This window comes from Uloborus diversus, chromosome 5, assembly GCF_026930045.1.
Source record: "Uloborus diversus isolate 005 chromosome 5, Udiv.v.3.1, whole genome shotgun sequence".
NCBI lineage: Eukaryota > Metazoa > Arthropoda > Arachnida > Araneae > Uloboridae > Uloborus > Uloborus diversus.
In genome coordinates, this window is record NC_072735.1 from 91,254,321 (window position 1) to 91,271,527 (window position 17,207).

The 17,207-nt window shown below is 32.6% G+C and overlaps 1 protein-coding gene across 1 annotated transcript; it reads left to right on the forward strand.

The window, feature by feature from the left end:
• The first annotated feature begins 2,135 nt into the window (after window positions 1–2,135).
• Window positions 2,136–16,509, forward strand: LOC129222195 (mitochondrial import inner membrane translocase subunit Tim21-like). The gene is made up of 6 exons (XM_054856666.1): window positions 2,136–2,319; window positions 9,286–9,522; window positions 10,074–10,136; window positions 10,275–10,446; window positions 13,875–13,974; window positions 16,173–16,509. Exons 1-6 carry the CDS (start codon window positions 2,313–2,315, stop codon window positions 16,299–16,301), a joined length of 708 nt encoding a protein of 235 aa, XP_054712641.1. The 5' UTR covers window positions 2,136–2,312; the 3' UTR covers window positions 16,302–16,509.
• Window positions 16,510–17,207: the final 698 nt, after the last annotated feature.

A 17,207-nucleotide genomic window follows, 5' to 3' on the forward strand; every position in this document is an offset into this window, starting at 1 on the left:
ACAATCTGATACCTTATTTATTACCATACGCAAAAAACTTTTCAAGTTATCGTAAAAATACATAAACTTTCCCCATAAAGATTTATGTTTACAGCAGCTGTTTAAGCCTCTTTTACTCAGGTGCCGGTTTCTCGTTTTGCGTACATGATATCTCATAACGTTTCTTATGTATTTCCATAAAACTTTTCATGCATGTTTGTCTGATTCATCATTATGGTCTGAACCTAAATTTTACCTAAAAATGGAAGTTAATATTCAAAAAAAAAAAAAAAAAAAATATTTTTTCACCCAAAATTTGGGAACATTTTGATATTAACTTATAAAATTTCCAAAAGTAAATAAATAGATAAATAAATTTAGGTTCAGATCATAAAAATAAACCAGAAAAAAAATGCATTAAAAGTTTTACGGAAATATATAAGAAACTTTCTGAGATATTACTCACGCAAAACGGGAAACCTGAGAAAACGCAACCTGAGAAAAAGAGGCTTTATTAAGCAGCTCTGCTGTTAACATAAATCTCTAAGGGGAAAGTTTACGCATTTTTTCAATAACTTGAAAAGTTTTTTGCATATGGTAATAAATAAGGTAGCAAATTGTTCAGAACTAAATTATGCAGTCGAAAATTTTGAAGATTAAGTCTCCTTAGACCCTTAACCTTCAGAGCAAGCTGATTTTGAATATGTAAGGTGAGAGAGATTAGATTTTGGAGTTCTCCCTTGGAAATGTTTCGAAGTTCAAGTCTTAAAGACGCTAATTCAGACATATTTTGCAATAATGTTACGAAATGGGTTCATGAGCTCTCATCTGCAAATTTTTCAAAATTAAAGTTCTAAAGCTGTCTTTAGGCAATGTTTGATGATCTCAGGAAACAGACCAGGGTTTGGGAGCTGTCCATGGAAAACTAATTCAGAAAAGAAGCATTGGATGATTCGATGATTGCAGGGTCCTGATGCAGAAATCAGAGAATGCAATTTGCTGCAGTTTAAACAACTAAAATGATCCCCCAGAACGGAGTGAACAATCCCAACAACGGAACGCTGAAGTGTCTGGTTCCTCAGAGCAATGAAATAGGTGACGATCCTCACCGAGAGTCTGGAAGAACTTTTCTACAAATCTTGTGTCTTGTGTTGGACGTTAGATAAATGCAACCCCAGGGCAATAGGGCAAAAAACACAGAAACGGACAAAAAAATACATTAATTGTATTCGTTTCGAATGAGTGTGAGAGTATTTCCGTTTTCATATGGTCTGGTAGATTGGAGCCATATGTAGCTGAAAAAATCTCTCTAGGAGTATAGGATCGTTTGTACAGGTGCTTAAATGGGAGTAAATGAAGTGCTTGAGCTGTGGAAAGAGAGCAGGAAGTGAGCATAATAGTCTCGTTTTCAAATATTGCTTTTCAGCTAATGAAAATTTGAATCTGCATTTCTTCAAATTTTCGATCGTTTGGTGCATACGAAAGTAAAAATAAAAAATTACGTCAATTATTTTCCTTTTTCTGCCAACAGAAATATTAACAAGAAATTTTTTTCCTGTTTTACGCGGCAAAACATTTCGAGGGGTGGGGGGGTTGCCCCCTGCCTCGCTCTGGATACAGCCCTGGCAGTCTCTGGCCATTGGCTGCTGAAAGATTAAAAGCTAGAAACCCTGTCGAGACTCTTGACAAAAACCAACCACTTAAATCCCCTCAAGCGAACCGTCAGGACCGAAAACATCGCCCATAACTTTTACACTATTTGGGAAAAAAATAAGCAAAACATTTCAATATTTTCATGTTTTCGAAGTTTTCAAAACTCCTCCCAAAAAAACCGGTTTATGCTAGAGTCCCTATATGAAAACAGGGTCCCCCCCCCCCAGAGCAAAGGCGCACCCCTCTAAATATCTCAAAGACCCCACACCCCGGCCCAAAAAAAAGTGAAAAATACCTCTCAAAACACCCCAGTCCCTAAAAAATCAATGGCGCAATCTGCGCCAGGCCCCCCCCCCCCCGGTATTCACCCCTCTTGAAAAAAACGTAGTTTTCATGTAGGGACTCTAGTTTATGCCAACCGGATTTCCCCCCTTTTTACATTTCTGTTAGCTGTTCATGCGCAATCATATTGAAGAGGAGAAGCCGCAAAAGGGAATCCTTTCTTCTCCTGGGCATAACGTTTCACCGAATGTAGAGGAGTTTATACAGTACTCCTTTTACTAAAAGTTGCTCCGTTAGAATATTGATAATCTGCTTCGAATTTGTGTAAAATATTGTAGAATTTCTTTGCAGTATGCTTTTGTGCTCTTATATATTTTATAACTGCTAATATTTGATTTATGTCAAGTAAGTTGCATGTTAAATTGTTCTTTTTTACACCTAAGTTCAAATGTGAAAGGTTCTGAAACTTTCATTTTATTTTGAGAGGCCTTAAAAATGCATTTCCACCAAATTTTCTTCCCAGGCACCCTTAAATCCTTAATCGTGTTTATTTTGCGTTTATTTGTTATATTTCAGACTACAAGTTATTTGCAAAATGACGTGAGGAAAAGAAATTACTAGTAGGACTGAGTTTGAACTTACATATCTGATTTAATTATTGAAGAACAAGATGTAACGTTAGAATTTGGATTCCTCAAAGGAATTTACTTCAATTACTAACTGTTTTAAGAATTTGTTAATAGGAATGAAGAAGAAGGCGGATAATTTATTATTTTATACACATCAGCACTAGTTTCTGTATTTCTGCTGTTTTGAGCCACACATCACGATTTTTTTTAGTTTGGTAAAAGAATACGTGTTAGAAACTTGCCATAGTTGTGTCTTTATTTTATTTGGTTTTTAATCACAGCCTATCGTTGATACCTGCTTCTACAAGCTAGAAACTAAAATGGAGCAAGTAAGATTGATATATTGAGTTAATTTAAAACACGAAACTAAATGATAACCCTTTTCACTGAATCTGCACAAACTGTGAGTTGCTTTTGATGAGCTGATAGCATTTGGAACTCATCTGTTCTTAAATAAATAGTTGCACATCATATAGGTGGCTCTTGTTCCCCCAGCCAAGTGCAGCTCTACCTTTTGCAAATGTTAGTAAACATGTGCAAAATGTTTTGAAGGTAACATACATCAATGTGTAACAGCTGTCTAATTTATTGCAATAGTATTTGTTTGCATAGTCAGATACTAAAGTGTGCACTGTGCTAACATCTATTAGTGGTCCAAATAAAATTTTTGTGTTTGTAATTCAGAGTATAGGGCACACAATTTCTATTCTTTCAAATGTCCTGTAGTACAGTTGACCTTTGTTTCAAGCGGGAGTTCCACAAAAATGGCGCAGAAATCCAAATGGCATAAATTAAGACCTAATGTTAATTTTAAAATTGAATTTAGGTTCCAGAGATTAAAAACAAAATACAGCCGAGCCTCGTTAAACCACCAAAACTTCATGATGGTGCGAAAGTCGAGGGTGGCGGTTTAACAAATCTTTACCAATAACTCATAAATGCATGTTTTTATGAAAAGATAGTTGGCTCTCTATTTAACGACTTTCAAGGGACCATAAAAAATCGTCCTTAAGTAGACTGCATTCTTAAATAGAATGCTTCTAAAACTACAGTGGAGCATCCGGGACTGTGAAAAGTTGTCTTTAAACAGAAAAAGTCATTAAACAGAAAACTAGCTGTATGTTTGAAAGCATGTATTTTTGTGTTCAAATGAATTTTTAACACAAAAATACTGGGTCCGTTGATTAAATTGGCTTGATTTGAAAAAAAAAAAAAAAAAAAAAAAAACATTAATTTAAACCAAGTGATTTTTTACAAAAAAAAAAAAAAAAAAAATCATTGATTTGAATCAAGTGATTTTTTAACAAAACCATTGATTAAACCTGTTAATTTTATTTTTATAAATTAATTTTGCATTTTTAAAATGTGTTGTTGTAAATTTAACTACACTGTGTTATACAATCTGAACTTCAACTGGCAAAACTACATAGATCCCTCTTTCTGTGTGAAACAGATTTTCACTCTTGCAATTATAAATATTGCTTTTACTCCAAAATTACAGTTCAACTCGGTATAGAACCAAATAAAAATTTGAGGTTTTTTTAATACACCATCACTAATATAGTTTGAGAAAAGTAATTGCTCAACATATTCTTACTAAAACGTACGAGTACGTGATGAAGGAAACCTTTTTTTTAAGCAAAGTATACAAAAACAAAATAATTTCATCTAAGTATTATACAAAATACAAATACAAAAGTGACGACCAGCAACAGGCTCTGGGCCCAGCTAGACTGGTCCTAGTCAATTTACAATCCCCAGTGAAGATCAATGGCCCTCTTAAAACTGTCTACTTCCTTGCTCATTACCACCTCTTCCGGTAAGCTGTTCCAAGGTTCCACTACCCTGCTAAAATAATAGTTTTTCCTAATATCCATGTTAGCCTGAGATTTAAATAGCTTAAAACAATGACCCCTTGTCCTGTTTTCAGTGCTAAACTTCAGCCCCGTAACATCTTTCGTTTTAATAAATTTAAACAGCTGAATCATGTCCCCTCGGTCTCTTTTTTGCTCAAGGCTGTACATTTTTAGCCTTCTGAGCCTGGAATCATAATCTAAGTGGGAATGTCCATTTATTAGCGTTGTAGCCCGCCTTTGAACCCTTTCCAATACATTAATGTCTTTCTTAAGATAAGGAGACCAAAACTGAACAGCATACTCCAAATGGGGTCTTACCAAACTTCTATATAAGGGCAGAAGAACTTCTTTAGATTTGTTTGAAATAGATCTATTGATAAACCCAAGCATCTTATTGGCTTTGTTGCTAGCAATGCTGCACTGTTGGCTAAACTTTAAATCCTGACTTATTAAGACCCCCAGATCAGTAACTTTGTCTGCCTGACTAATGACTGAACCTTGCAAATAATAACTTGTACACTTATTTCCATGCCCTAAATGTAGCACTTGACATTTCCCAACATTAACAGCCATACCCCATTTATCAGCCCACTCCGTAATATGATCTAGATCCTCTTGCAACTGTTTTGCTTGTTCTTCATTTTCTACAGTCCCCATAACTTTGACATCATCAGCAAAACAATTCATGTTCCCAGAAATATTTTTGTGAATATCGTTCATAAAGACAATGAACAAAACAGGCCCTAACATTGATCCTTGAGGAACCCCGCTTAAGACCTCACTCCAATTAGAATAATTTCCCCTTACAACTATCCTTTGTTTCCTTCCGGTCAGCCAGTTTTTCACCCAAATGAAAGTTTTCCCTCCTATTCCTATATCAGCTAATTTGCTAAGTAGAGCAACATGCGGTACCTTATCGAAAGCTTTTTGAAAATCAATGTAAACAACATCTACAGGCTTCTTATTGTCCAAAGCCATGGTAACTTTGTCATAGAAAATGTAATAAATTAGTTGCACAAGATTTACCTTTCCTGAAACCGTACTGAAAACTAGTCAATAGATTATTAGTCTCTAGAAAATTTACTATCTTAATTTTCATCACTGTTTCAAAAATTTTGCAAACCACCGAAGTTAGACTCACAGGTCTATAATTTCCCGCACTCCCTTTAGACCCTTTCTTGAAGAGCGGTGTAATGTAAGTCAGCTTCCAGTCCTCTGGCACTGTCCCCGAGTTATAAGAAGCATTGAAAATATTTGCGATTACATCTGCTAATTCCTCCGCACATTCAACTAAGATTTTTGGATAAATATTATCTGGTCCTGGAGCCTTAGTCTCTTTAATTTTTTTCAAATGAAGTAAAACGTCATCCCTGGAAAATACAAAGTCCTCAAGCTGTACTATAGCTTGTGTCTTGTTGGTGTCAACTGTTGAGATACAGTTATCGTTAAAAACACTCGAAAAAAAGTTATTAAGAACATTAGCAATATCACTATCGTCCTGAATTAAAATTCCGTGCTCATCAACCAGTGGCCCAATATGACTATTTCGAACTTTCCCCGAATTAGCGTATGCAAAAAACCTTTTGGGATTCCTGTTTATGTTATCTGCCAGTCTTTGCTCCAACTCTCTTTTCTGAATTCGTACCAAATACTTTAATTTACGCCTTACCTTACAATATTGGAGCCTATCTGCACTGTGACCTGTTTCTCTAAACCTATGAAAAGCAGCTTGCTTGTAATTTAGAGCATCTTTAGTTTCCCTGGAGAACCACATTGGCCAAATTTTAGTGTTGACACCCTTTCTCTTAAAGGAAACATGATCCCCAACCGTTTTCGCTAGCTTTTCCTTAAACTCTGCCCACTGAAGATTCACATCGCTATTGTCCAATCCAGAAAAAAAAAACTGCTTTCAAACTCTGCCTAAGTGCCACAAAGCCAGTATTTCTGAAATTGGGCACAAACCTAAAATTCTGTACTTTGTGCATATCAAATTTAATCCCAAACCTAATACTGTTGAAACGTAATTATAACGTATTAAAACCTAAATGTATACGTTATGTTATCGTATTAAAACGTAAATTATAACGTATTTATAAATATAAAAAATGTATTGAATAGAAAGAACTTATCTTAGTTTTAAAAGTAAGCTGAATGGATTCATCTAGTGTATGAAATATATTGTGTTTAATGTAAAGTAATTAGAAACTACAAACTTTTGAAGATTTAAAAAAAATCTGAAGGAAATCAAAAAATTCTGGTTTAAATAAAACAAATCTGACTTTTTTGATTTAAAAAAAAAAAAAAAAACCCCTGAAAAACACATATTAATAGCAAACGGATAATGTATTGTTTTTTTCCCTCATCATTTTTGCTTTTCCTGCAGTACGTCTCTGACGATTGTTTTATTTCCGAAAAATGATTATTAATAAATTTCAGGCTGTAGCTTAGTTTTTTTTCATAAACCTCTTTGCAGAACGAAGCAAAAGAATGTTGTAGAATGATAGAAATTGTTGTTCACTGAAGCCTGGGTATTTTTGTAATATGCGACTTCAGAATACCCCCAACTGGAACAGAGAAGGGGCTGAAAAATGAATGCTTTTGTAATGTGAGCAGTGAATTGTTAGGTGGGAGAGTATAATCTCTATAAGAATTCATGGAGACTTTTTGGAAACAATGCTCCCTTTGCCCGTGGGAGGCACATTAGACAGTGAATAGTCAGTAAATAGAATAAGTGATAAGAAAGCTGGACACTTATAAGGTGGCTGGTTCTAAGTGCATTAGTAAGGGGAATTAGGGATATATATATATATAGGTGCCTGTGACGTATTCCTTATTTTTCTCTGTGATTAGTGGTCCTTCCCTGGAATAAATTGCTTATCTCCCTCCATGAACTGTCTTTGTTCGGCATAATTTTTCAAGATGATGGTTTAAAAAGTAATATTATATATAGGATGAAGTTTCTGTTGCAAATAAATGGCGGTTGGGACACAGCAGGGCAGCAGTTTATGGAAGGAATTTGTTGAATTTCTATATAGGTCTTTTTTGGCATTCTTTCCAAACTGTCAGGAGGCAGTTTAACGAGATTCAACTGTATTCTTCGGTCTAGTGATAGATAAATACATTGTGGTGCGTGTTTTTGTTTGTTTGCAAAGTACCATGTTAAACTAATTGAGCATCCATTAACCACAACAAAATTACTTGTTTTTCAGTCTTTATTGCTTATTTATTTATATTTTTTTGTTATTGTTTACAGGGTAACTTTATTTACTGCTTGTACTTGATTGTATTGTTTTTTTTTAAACTTTCATTTATTGTTTGCTTTGTTTGTTCCAACTTTCAGGCTCCATTAATGTCATTATTACTATTTTTGTTCCTTTTTGAGGTGATTATTGAAAAGTTATTATTTTGATTATTTAAATGATATGTTTCACCGAAAAATGAATCTTTACCACTGAATTTAGCACCCCTGCAGTTTAATTAGATGAAATTTTTTTTCATTTTTTTTGTGCTCAAACTCTTACATTCTAATTGTTAGTAGCACTTCCTTCCTAAATTGGCAGGTCTTTTTAATTCCACAATTAGATTACTAAACACTTTATTGTATTGTTATGACCTCAATTTTTGCCCTTTTAGGCTCATGCCCTACGCTACGCAGGATGATGTCATGAGTGATGGTACTAATTTGAAAAAGAAAAAATTACATACACATTACACAGAATTTTTGAATAATGGGGTTGTTTCCTTCAGTCAAAAGTAGCACTTTTAGTCACTGAAATTGATAGAATAAGCAAAGAAAATAACATGGACCCAAAAAATACTTTCATTTTCCCCAACAGTTATTTTTAAATGAACTTTTTAAAATGTCTGATTTTGCAAACAAGGCGTGGTCTTGATGACGTCACAAATGATGCTCTTTGGCGCATTTTGTACCACATTCCCACGTTATGATAATCAAGAAGCGAATTAAAATTGCGCTCTATGCTTGCTATCAACCATATCGTTGCCAATACACATGAGTAAAGATGCAAATGAAATATTTTGCTCTGTGAATGGCAACACAGAATAGCATTTCATCATTTGTGATGTCATCGGCAAGAAATGTAAATAATGAAAGCGCACCGATTTAAGCAAATTTATAAAAATATTAAACTTAAACAAATTATTTAAAAAATGATTAGATCCTATGTTTTTAAGCATGTTCTTTCAGAAAAAAATACTTTTAAAATTTTGGAAACGACCCCATTGACAGTTAAAATATCTCTAAGTAACCCAAAAAACTCTGTGTGTTTTAGTTTCATACAATTAATCCCAAATTGTTATGTTCATTAAATCAGTATGCTGCTGAATTTTAATAATATTGTATCTTCATAGTATAGTCCACATTTAAGACTTACACTTCAGTTGATTTTTAGGGGAAAAAAATGTCTCAGTAGTATTGAAAACTAGGCAAAATCTTTTGGTTTAATAAAGATGAAATTACTTGTCATGTTGTAAAGTGCAAAATAGGAAAATGTTTCAAAAAGAGAACTTAGAATGAATAAAATAAGTATGAAAAATTCATCCTTGATATTGATGTTAAATAATACATATCACGTCCCTGCTGAGAAAGTGACATAACTCGAAATTTATGGAAAACCTATCCCAAAATCTAAATTAAATGCTGTTTCTTGACACAAAACTCACAAAATTAGCTTACATAACTGATGGGTGGTGGTGTAAAAATGATATAATTAGTAGTGATATCATTAACATTTCTTAATTTAAAACAAAATTGTTTAAACTTTAAGTATAGATTATTAATGTCGTTATTTTTTCAAATTTAATTAAAGCTCTATTTTTATGCTCATTAAACTGACTTGGCAAATGAAATTTCTTTCTATATTTAGCCATGCTTCATTGTAGAATACATTGGAGAGTCCCTGTAATTTGGGTATCCGCTCCGAGATGCATGAACAGTTTTGTTTCTCGCTCCCCTTGGGTCACTGAAATGGAAGGTGTTCTCAAACCTAGTCCTTTCCCTTTTCAAATCAATCAGCTGCGACAGAAAAACTCCACCAGGGAACATTCTGCCCTTTCTGAAGTGAAGGAATCTGCAAATGCAGAGCTTACTATTGCTGAAAAAGGTATGCAGTTTTACGCATTTTTTTCCATCTTTTTCGTTTCTTTCTCTCTCTCCCCCCCCCTGATTTTTGATGTCTGTCAATCCACTGTTAAAAATAAGAATCAAAATTTTTACTGTTATGCTGATGCCTAAAATAAGTTGTCATGTGTCAGAATGAAAAAATCCAAGTGAAATTTTTGATAAATTAAGCATGTATGAACTCAAAAAAAAAAAAAAAATTCTTTCGAACAGATACACAAACATGCATTTAAAAAAAAGCTAAATGTAAGAAAAGTTTTTTTTATTTTTTCACTTTACTTGCAGGTTGTGATTCCATTAATTTAGGGAAGGAAATGTTGTCTGATTTAAAATTTTAGGCAACAAATTTGACACCGGGGACTGGAAATTCGGGTGTAAAAATTAAAATTTTGTTCTCAAAAAACCCCTTTACGGTTGCTTATTTCTAACATAGTTTGACTCCTATTAGTTTTTGCTCTCCTAACTTGTTTTTGATTTTTATCCCTTTTTTTTGGTTCTTGATTCTCATGTGTCTTTTTTTTTTTTTTTTTCCAGTGAAACAAACTACTAAGGATGCAAGTTATTTAGGAATTATCATTGCAGGAGTAAGCGTAACAGGTTAGAAACATATCCTCTTACATTTTCACTTTCTGTAACACAAGAAGCAAAATATTTTTTCCTCTTTGAAGTTTATTTCTGAAATATTTAAAACTTTAACATTATTTTAATGCATTTTTTCAATACTCTGATCAACAGGCCTGATGTTTTACGCTATTGTTAGAGAACTTTTTTCTCGCCAGAGCCCAAACTCTGTGTACACTGATGCGCTCAAGATCTGCCGCAATGAACCAAAAGTTGTTGATGTCCTTGGGGAGCCCATAAAAGGATATGGCGAATTGTCGAGTAGAGGACGTAGAAGGCATGTCAGGTCAGTAAAAATTATGCAGTGTTCAAGCCATACAAAGCAGCTCTATTATTTTCTGTTTCAAGTGTGTCATTGCAAGTCCATAATTTGAAAAAAATTACATTCTTAGAAAAACCTTACGTTTTTACAAAACATTCCATAATTTTTCACCAAGTGAGAAATATAGAATAAAAGTCTCTTCCTGCAACTATGTAATTCGTTAATTTGATTGAAAGTGAAGTAAGTAGATTCCCGCTGCAATGCAATTCAACCTATGCAAAATGGTCGTAACGCGAGTATGGCCATTTTGCATTTTGATTTTAAAGCTAATGCCAAATCCTCCCCCCCCCCCTCAAAAAAAAAATCGGAAAGGAATCGCCGGGTATAAGGATATATCAACTTCCTTGTTGGCTACTAAGTATTGGTTTCATGACTGGACTTTCATCCATTTAACACCTTCCTTAACCCACAGAAGGCGGAAGTTCCCACACGATACTAGCTTAATCGCTCTGTTAGTGTTCACAAATAAGTACACTGAATCAGAATTAATTTTTTTTAAATTCTAAATAAGAAAGTTAATGAAATAATATTACCTAAGAGTACTGCTTCATTTAAAGCTAGAGAAGAGAAAGTTTCTTCAATCAAAGGAAAGATGAAGATCCTTGATGTACACGAGAACTGATAACGATTCTAATCATCTGCAGAGCACCAACCATCATCATCTTCAATTTTTTAGTTATAATTATTATTACCCTGTCTGTACTGTACCATAACATGATAACATCATAATGCAGCATTTCATTATTATTATTATTGCATACTGTACATACTGTATTTTACTTTGTCTCTCTGCCATTGATTATTGTTTTTGTACATTATAAGTCTTTATGTTTAATCACGCAGGCTTTTTAAAAATATACAGTATAAATGAAGTTATTTATGTGAATAACGTTGACATATTCTTAAGGGGTGGTTAAAAATTTGAAGGGCATGTACAAGTATCTAAAATAATAATGCATGTTTATAAAAACTACTCGTACTTAACTTTTTTTCACAACACAAAATTTCGACCTATGCAAAGGGCCCTAGAATGTATCCCTCATGTAAGTTGAGACTTCCCTGTATATGGAGTCAAATATGCTTATAACGAGTCCTGATTCAATGAGAACCCAGATTTAGTAAGGGGATCAGAAATATTTGGTTGGCACAATATTAAATCTATGGGAGCACTACTCGCTTTTAACAAGTAAACCCCGATTAAAACAAGCAATATTTTGATGAGTCATAAAATATCTATTGACTTTCATCTCAGCTCTTAGAAAACAGTCAATTAAAAGTTAGTGATGAGTCATAGATCCTAAGAAGAAGTGATGATGGGCTTAAAAAATGTGGAGTAGATTAACATTTGAAAATTAAATGCTTGTTGAAGCCAATGTTATCATCAGGGTTATAAAATATCATATTTTCGGAAATATCAAAAATATTCAATATTTTGATACATATCAGATATTTTGATGTATATTTGATATTTTCAATCAGCTCAAATTAAAGCCTTTGAACTTAGCAAATGCATCTCAAACCACTGTTGTTTAGTTTCTTATATTATTGTATAATACATAGATTTAAATTTAATGTTTCTTTCATTATTTATGTCTAAATATATATTTGATGTAAAAATGTAAGTACTTTAAATAGTATTTTTATATGAATGATAGTTAGAATTATTTGCAAAACCTGATAATTCAATGTTAAAAAATAAATTATTATGTATAACTTATAACTGTTATTGGTTGTAATATTGGATGTTGAGATTTTTATTCATATGCTCTGTAAAACTAATTATATACTAATACTACATTGTATCAGATACAAACATATTATAATTATGATTTTTTTTTTGTTTCCAATGGGGCTGTATAAGAGACCCACCTCAAGAGGCGTCTGGGCCATAACCAGATCTAGTGCACTCCCCTACAATGCATCAGTCTTTCGTGTGTCACCATTAAGGCGCTGATGCATGACAGTTTTTTTTTTTTTTTTTTGATGCCCAGTTTCCACCAAATGGAAGCACCTGGGCTCTCATTCGATGTAAAATTGCACTAGGAATTTAATTTTGCCTAGGGAATTTTAAGCCAAACAAATACCCTAGGGATCTTTTACATGCCGTGTAATCATGCAATATGGGCGCTGATGATTTTCTGCATCTCGAAAATCCACCGACTGGCCACCTCAGGCTGGCCAGAACCCGGGTCCACAGGCGTAGAAGGCCAGCTATTATATTTTATGATGGGTTAGTTAATACTTCATATAAATATAGAATATTACTTGTTGGTCATTTAAAATAATAAATGAATACTATTAATATGACTAATAACTTTTTTTAATTGAAAATACCGTATTTCAAAAAATAAATATCCAAAATATTAAAATATCATGATATTTTCAAAATAAATATTGGCGAACCCTGGTTATCACATCTGAGACACTTACTTCTGGGGCTATTAAAGCTCAAATTCGATCTAATGCTATGCTGATGGAGAAAATAATGAAAGCAACAACGATAACGTAAAATGTGAACAACCCTCAACTGATTCAATGGCTTTGATGTACAACTGAATTCAAACGTTTTTTCAAGTCAGAAGTGCAAATGAGTTTTTGAGCCATGAGACACAAGAGACAATAAGACAGTACAAATCAAAGTAACCAACTTCTTTGGTATTGCACAGAAATTAAAAAAAATAATAATAAATACATATGAATTTTCATGATTTTTTTCACGAATCCATTTTTACGAGCACTTGGTTATCAGGTAAATATTGTGGTCCTTTCATGCTCGTTATAAGCCAGTTGAACTGCATATCATGTCTATTTAAAATATGTAATAAATTACTGTACAAAGTTTCATGAAAAAATAAACTCTTAGGATAAATCTGTGATGAGCTATTAACTTTTTTTAGATTTTTTTTAGCAATTTTGTTTTCTGTACTTTTTTTCTTTTAAGTGCTTGTAATTCTTATTGTGTTTTTCAATATTTTCCCTTCATTGTTAAATTAACTGAAAAAGATAAAATCAGAAGATAGAAAACATAAGAAAGTATTACTGTTCATAGTAAGTCCGTAGTATATTTCTAGATTTTGACATTTTTAAAGTAAAGCTATGGGTCAAATTTTTCTTCAAAATGTTAAAATATTCGGGAAAAAAGATTTAAGAGGAGTAAATTTCTCCACTATTTTCCATAAAAGCACACCATTCTCCCACATTTTTTAAATGTTGTTATGACTTCTTTTTATTTAATCAAAAAAATCTTAATAACAATATAATTGTAATTTTGTCTTAGATTGACATTTTTATCTAACAACATGTTTGAAAAGTTAACATGCTTTTGTTTAATTTTCTCTGTTAATTTTATCTCTCTGGCATGTGGCAACACTCAGATTTGAATTCTTTTACAGTCATTTAATGTATGAAAAGAATGGAAAAAATTACATGAGAATGAAGTTCTACATAGAAGGTATTCGAAAAAAAGGAACTGTTCATCTGGAAATGAAAGAGGTATTTTAGCACTTTTCTTATTTTTTCCTACATTTTGGTGTTAATGATTGGATGGAGAAAAGTGACTAAATCCAGATATCCTAAAACTTCCGCTACATGAATGGAAAAATATCTGGAATTACCGATTTCTTTTGAATACCCTCTCTGATTTAAAACATTTTTAGAAGATGCCACACATTAGAGTGGAATTGAAAAAAAAAAAAAAAAAGTAGGAAAAGACAACCCACATCAACAATTTAAAAATATTTAAAATTCCGATAGCACTTTCATTTCATCCTTACAAAAGCATACCATCATTGTGTAAAGTGAAGAAAAATAGCATGCCGAAAACTTTGGGCCAATTTTCTCAAATTCATTTTTTTATTACTTAACCTCTCTTCCATTCAGCTCTTCAAGAATAAGTAAAATGAATTTAAAAGTTTGTATATTTATAATACAACGTTACTACTAATTATTTTTTCGTTTTTGAAACGCTATACAGTGAAACTTCTCTAGGGCATCCTCCGTTCTGTGAAAAAGAGGTTCTTGAGGTGGTCGCTCAAAGTGTCTACTTAAAATCGCCAAAAGAATGTTGCCATAAATAGTTTTGTAAATTTACAAATTTTATAAAATAAAGAAACTGGAAAATTGTCTTTGCTATTTATCGAATACTGCATCATATAAGCACTACTACATACACATTTTTAAAATCTTTCTTAAAATGTGAAGAAATTTCAGATTATTTTATATTTTTTGCGACGATACTTATCTCTCTAGAAAACCTTTCTATTTCACTTCTCTTTACACCTCAATGTTTATCCCATTGTTTACGAATTTCAGTTTTATACTTCAAAAATTTCTTAATCTGAGTTTTCCCACAACCGAAAACATCTGCTGACTTCCTTTCCAAAGTTCTCTTTTTGTAAGGATATATTACTTCTATCAACTGCTCCAACGTTAAAGTAACTCCTTTATGAGACACATTTTAAGCACTAGCTTAGACAAGAGCTGAAGTGCCATCATTCCTCTTGTACGCTCCTTCACCAAATGTGCTAACTAGGGATAGAGAGTCCCTAGTCTTTATCAGCAATGTAACTTTTCACTTGTCATCCCTTCCTTACACCTGTTGCCCATCAGTTTACAATGCGTCGAGGTCGACTGACCAGTTTGGAATGTGGACTTATTTATTTATTTTTTTTTTGTGGAGAAAAGTATGCAAGAAAATTTTCGGACGAAGGGCCAACCAGTTTTTTCATTGTATATCCAAAAGTATCTTACTTACGACACAAAAGAATATACGAACATAACCACAAACTCATCAAGATTTGAAATTGAACTAACCAGGTGGTAATATGAGTACAGTATTTTTAATATGGCAACAAAACAAGAAAAGCATTTTTTGTGTGTTACAATTTACATTATATTCATCTGTTCATCCAGTGCTTTGGAAGCGTATAAACGACCTTCCTTATGTACTCTTGCTACCAAAAGTGTAGAACTCAAGGATAGTATCCATGTGGCATTGACAACCATTATCAAGAGATACTGGACGCTACCAGGACATAACACACATAACAGCTTTTTCTCTACTGTCTCATTTAAAAAATACTGCACTTGTATTAACGCCGCTATTCCAAGTCTTGATGATTTTGTGGTTTTTCATTATTCCTCATCGTTGTAAGTGTAATACATTTGGATATAATAGCATTTCGAAAACAAATGAATTATTTGTGTGGAGTAACCCAGTACTACTGTAAAAAAATATATCACCAAATGCAAGCTTAAAGAAAATAGTTTTGAGAATAAATTATCTTTTGATGTTGAAATAGGATATAGAGGCAACTGAAGGCAAAAACTCATCCAGAAACATTTTTTAAAAATAAAATTTAAAAGGCTTTACAAAAATTTTTTTGTCATTTATCAGATAAGTGAAATAAATATTCATTTTTTTTATGTGAGGAATGTTTTAGTGTTCCTTATGACTCATTATGTTGAATCAAATATTCCCCTCTGACCGTTTGTGCAAAACCTGAACATATTTAATGAAATATAAAATTTAAAAATGAAAAGACATCTGACAAAGTGCTACTTATTTTACAGCATCAATAAATTTCCACTAGTAAATATGGAAGCATGTTAGAAAGGGATTTAATGATGCTTAAAAATTTAATCCCTCCCCCCCCTTTTTTTCAATTTTATTGAATCATCTTTTGTTTCAGGTTAACAAAGGAAAGTATGATTACAGATACTTATTTGTTGATGTTGAAGGGTATCCTTCGAGGACAATCATTCTGAAAGATAACAGGTCTTTGGATGAAACAACGGAAGTTCCCTTAATGAATATTTGAAAAAGGCTACAACTTTTATGAGTATGAAGATAATAATATAAAAAAGATGACTCAATATAAGGCAGTCTGAGTTCAACTTCCTAAATGTTCCAGTTTTGAATGAATAAATGAATTTTCTTCTAATAATTGTACAACTTCAAATGCCTTCTATGTCTATTTTTACCTTACGTTTCAATACACAGGTGTAAAAAAAGCAAGAATGAAAATAAAAAAGCGATAAAATTGATACATTTACAATGCAAACTGAGAGAATTTACTCGATGGTCTGACTGTTTACCACTCCATAACACATCAATACTGTGATTTTACACAAGGGCGGAGTGGTACAGGCACTTATGAATTCTTCAGCTTTTTTGCACTTCTGAAAACAATTTTAATTCATTCAAAGAGATGTGGGCTATTTTCAACAGAGGGAGGTTACAATGAATATTGTATTGTTATATGATGTATGTGGTCCTATAGCAGCATAGGAAGCGATAAATAAGTTGAAGAAAAAAAGACATCAAGCAAAAGCAATAGTAAAAGCTACGAATTCCAAATGCCTGATTAATTATAGCAGTTGCGTTTTTAAAGTTTCAATTTTGAAAAATGGACAAGGAAGCATCCCATACATTACTAAAATGATAATGTTTTAGTAAGCTAAAAAATATATAATAGCTATATTTTTTAAAACAGGGCAAAGTGAAATGGTAGAGCAAAGTGAAAAGGTGAAATATTTACCCTGCTTTTAGCTCCACCTGTCTGGTATTATTTTAACTATATAGTAAATAGTACCATAGGTAGTCTATTCCAATCAAAAAAGAAATACAGTCGAAGGTTAAAGCATTTGGAAATACAGGCAATTTAAAAAAAAAAGATAGTCATATTGTAATATTTAATTGTCATATTGTAATATTTGATTGTAAG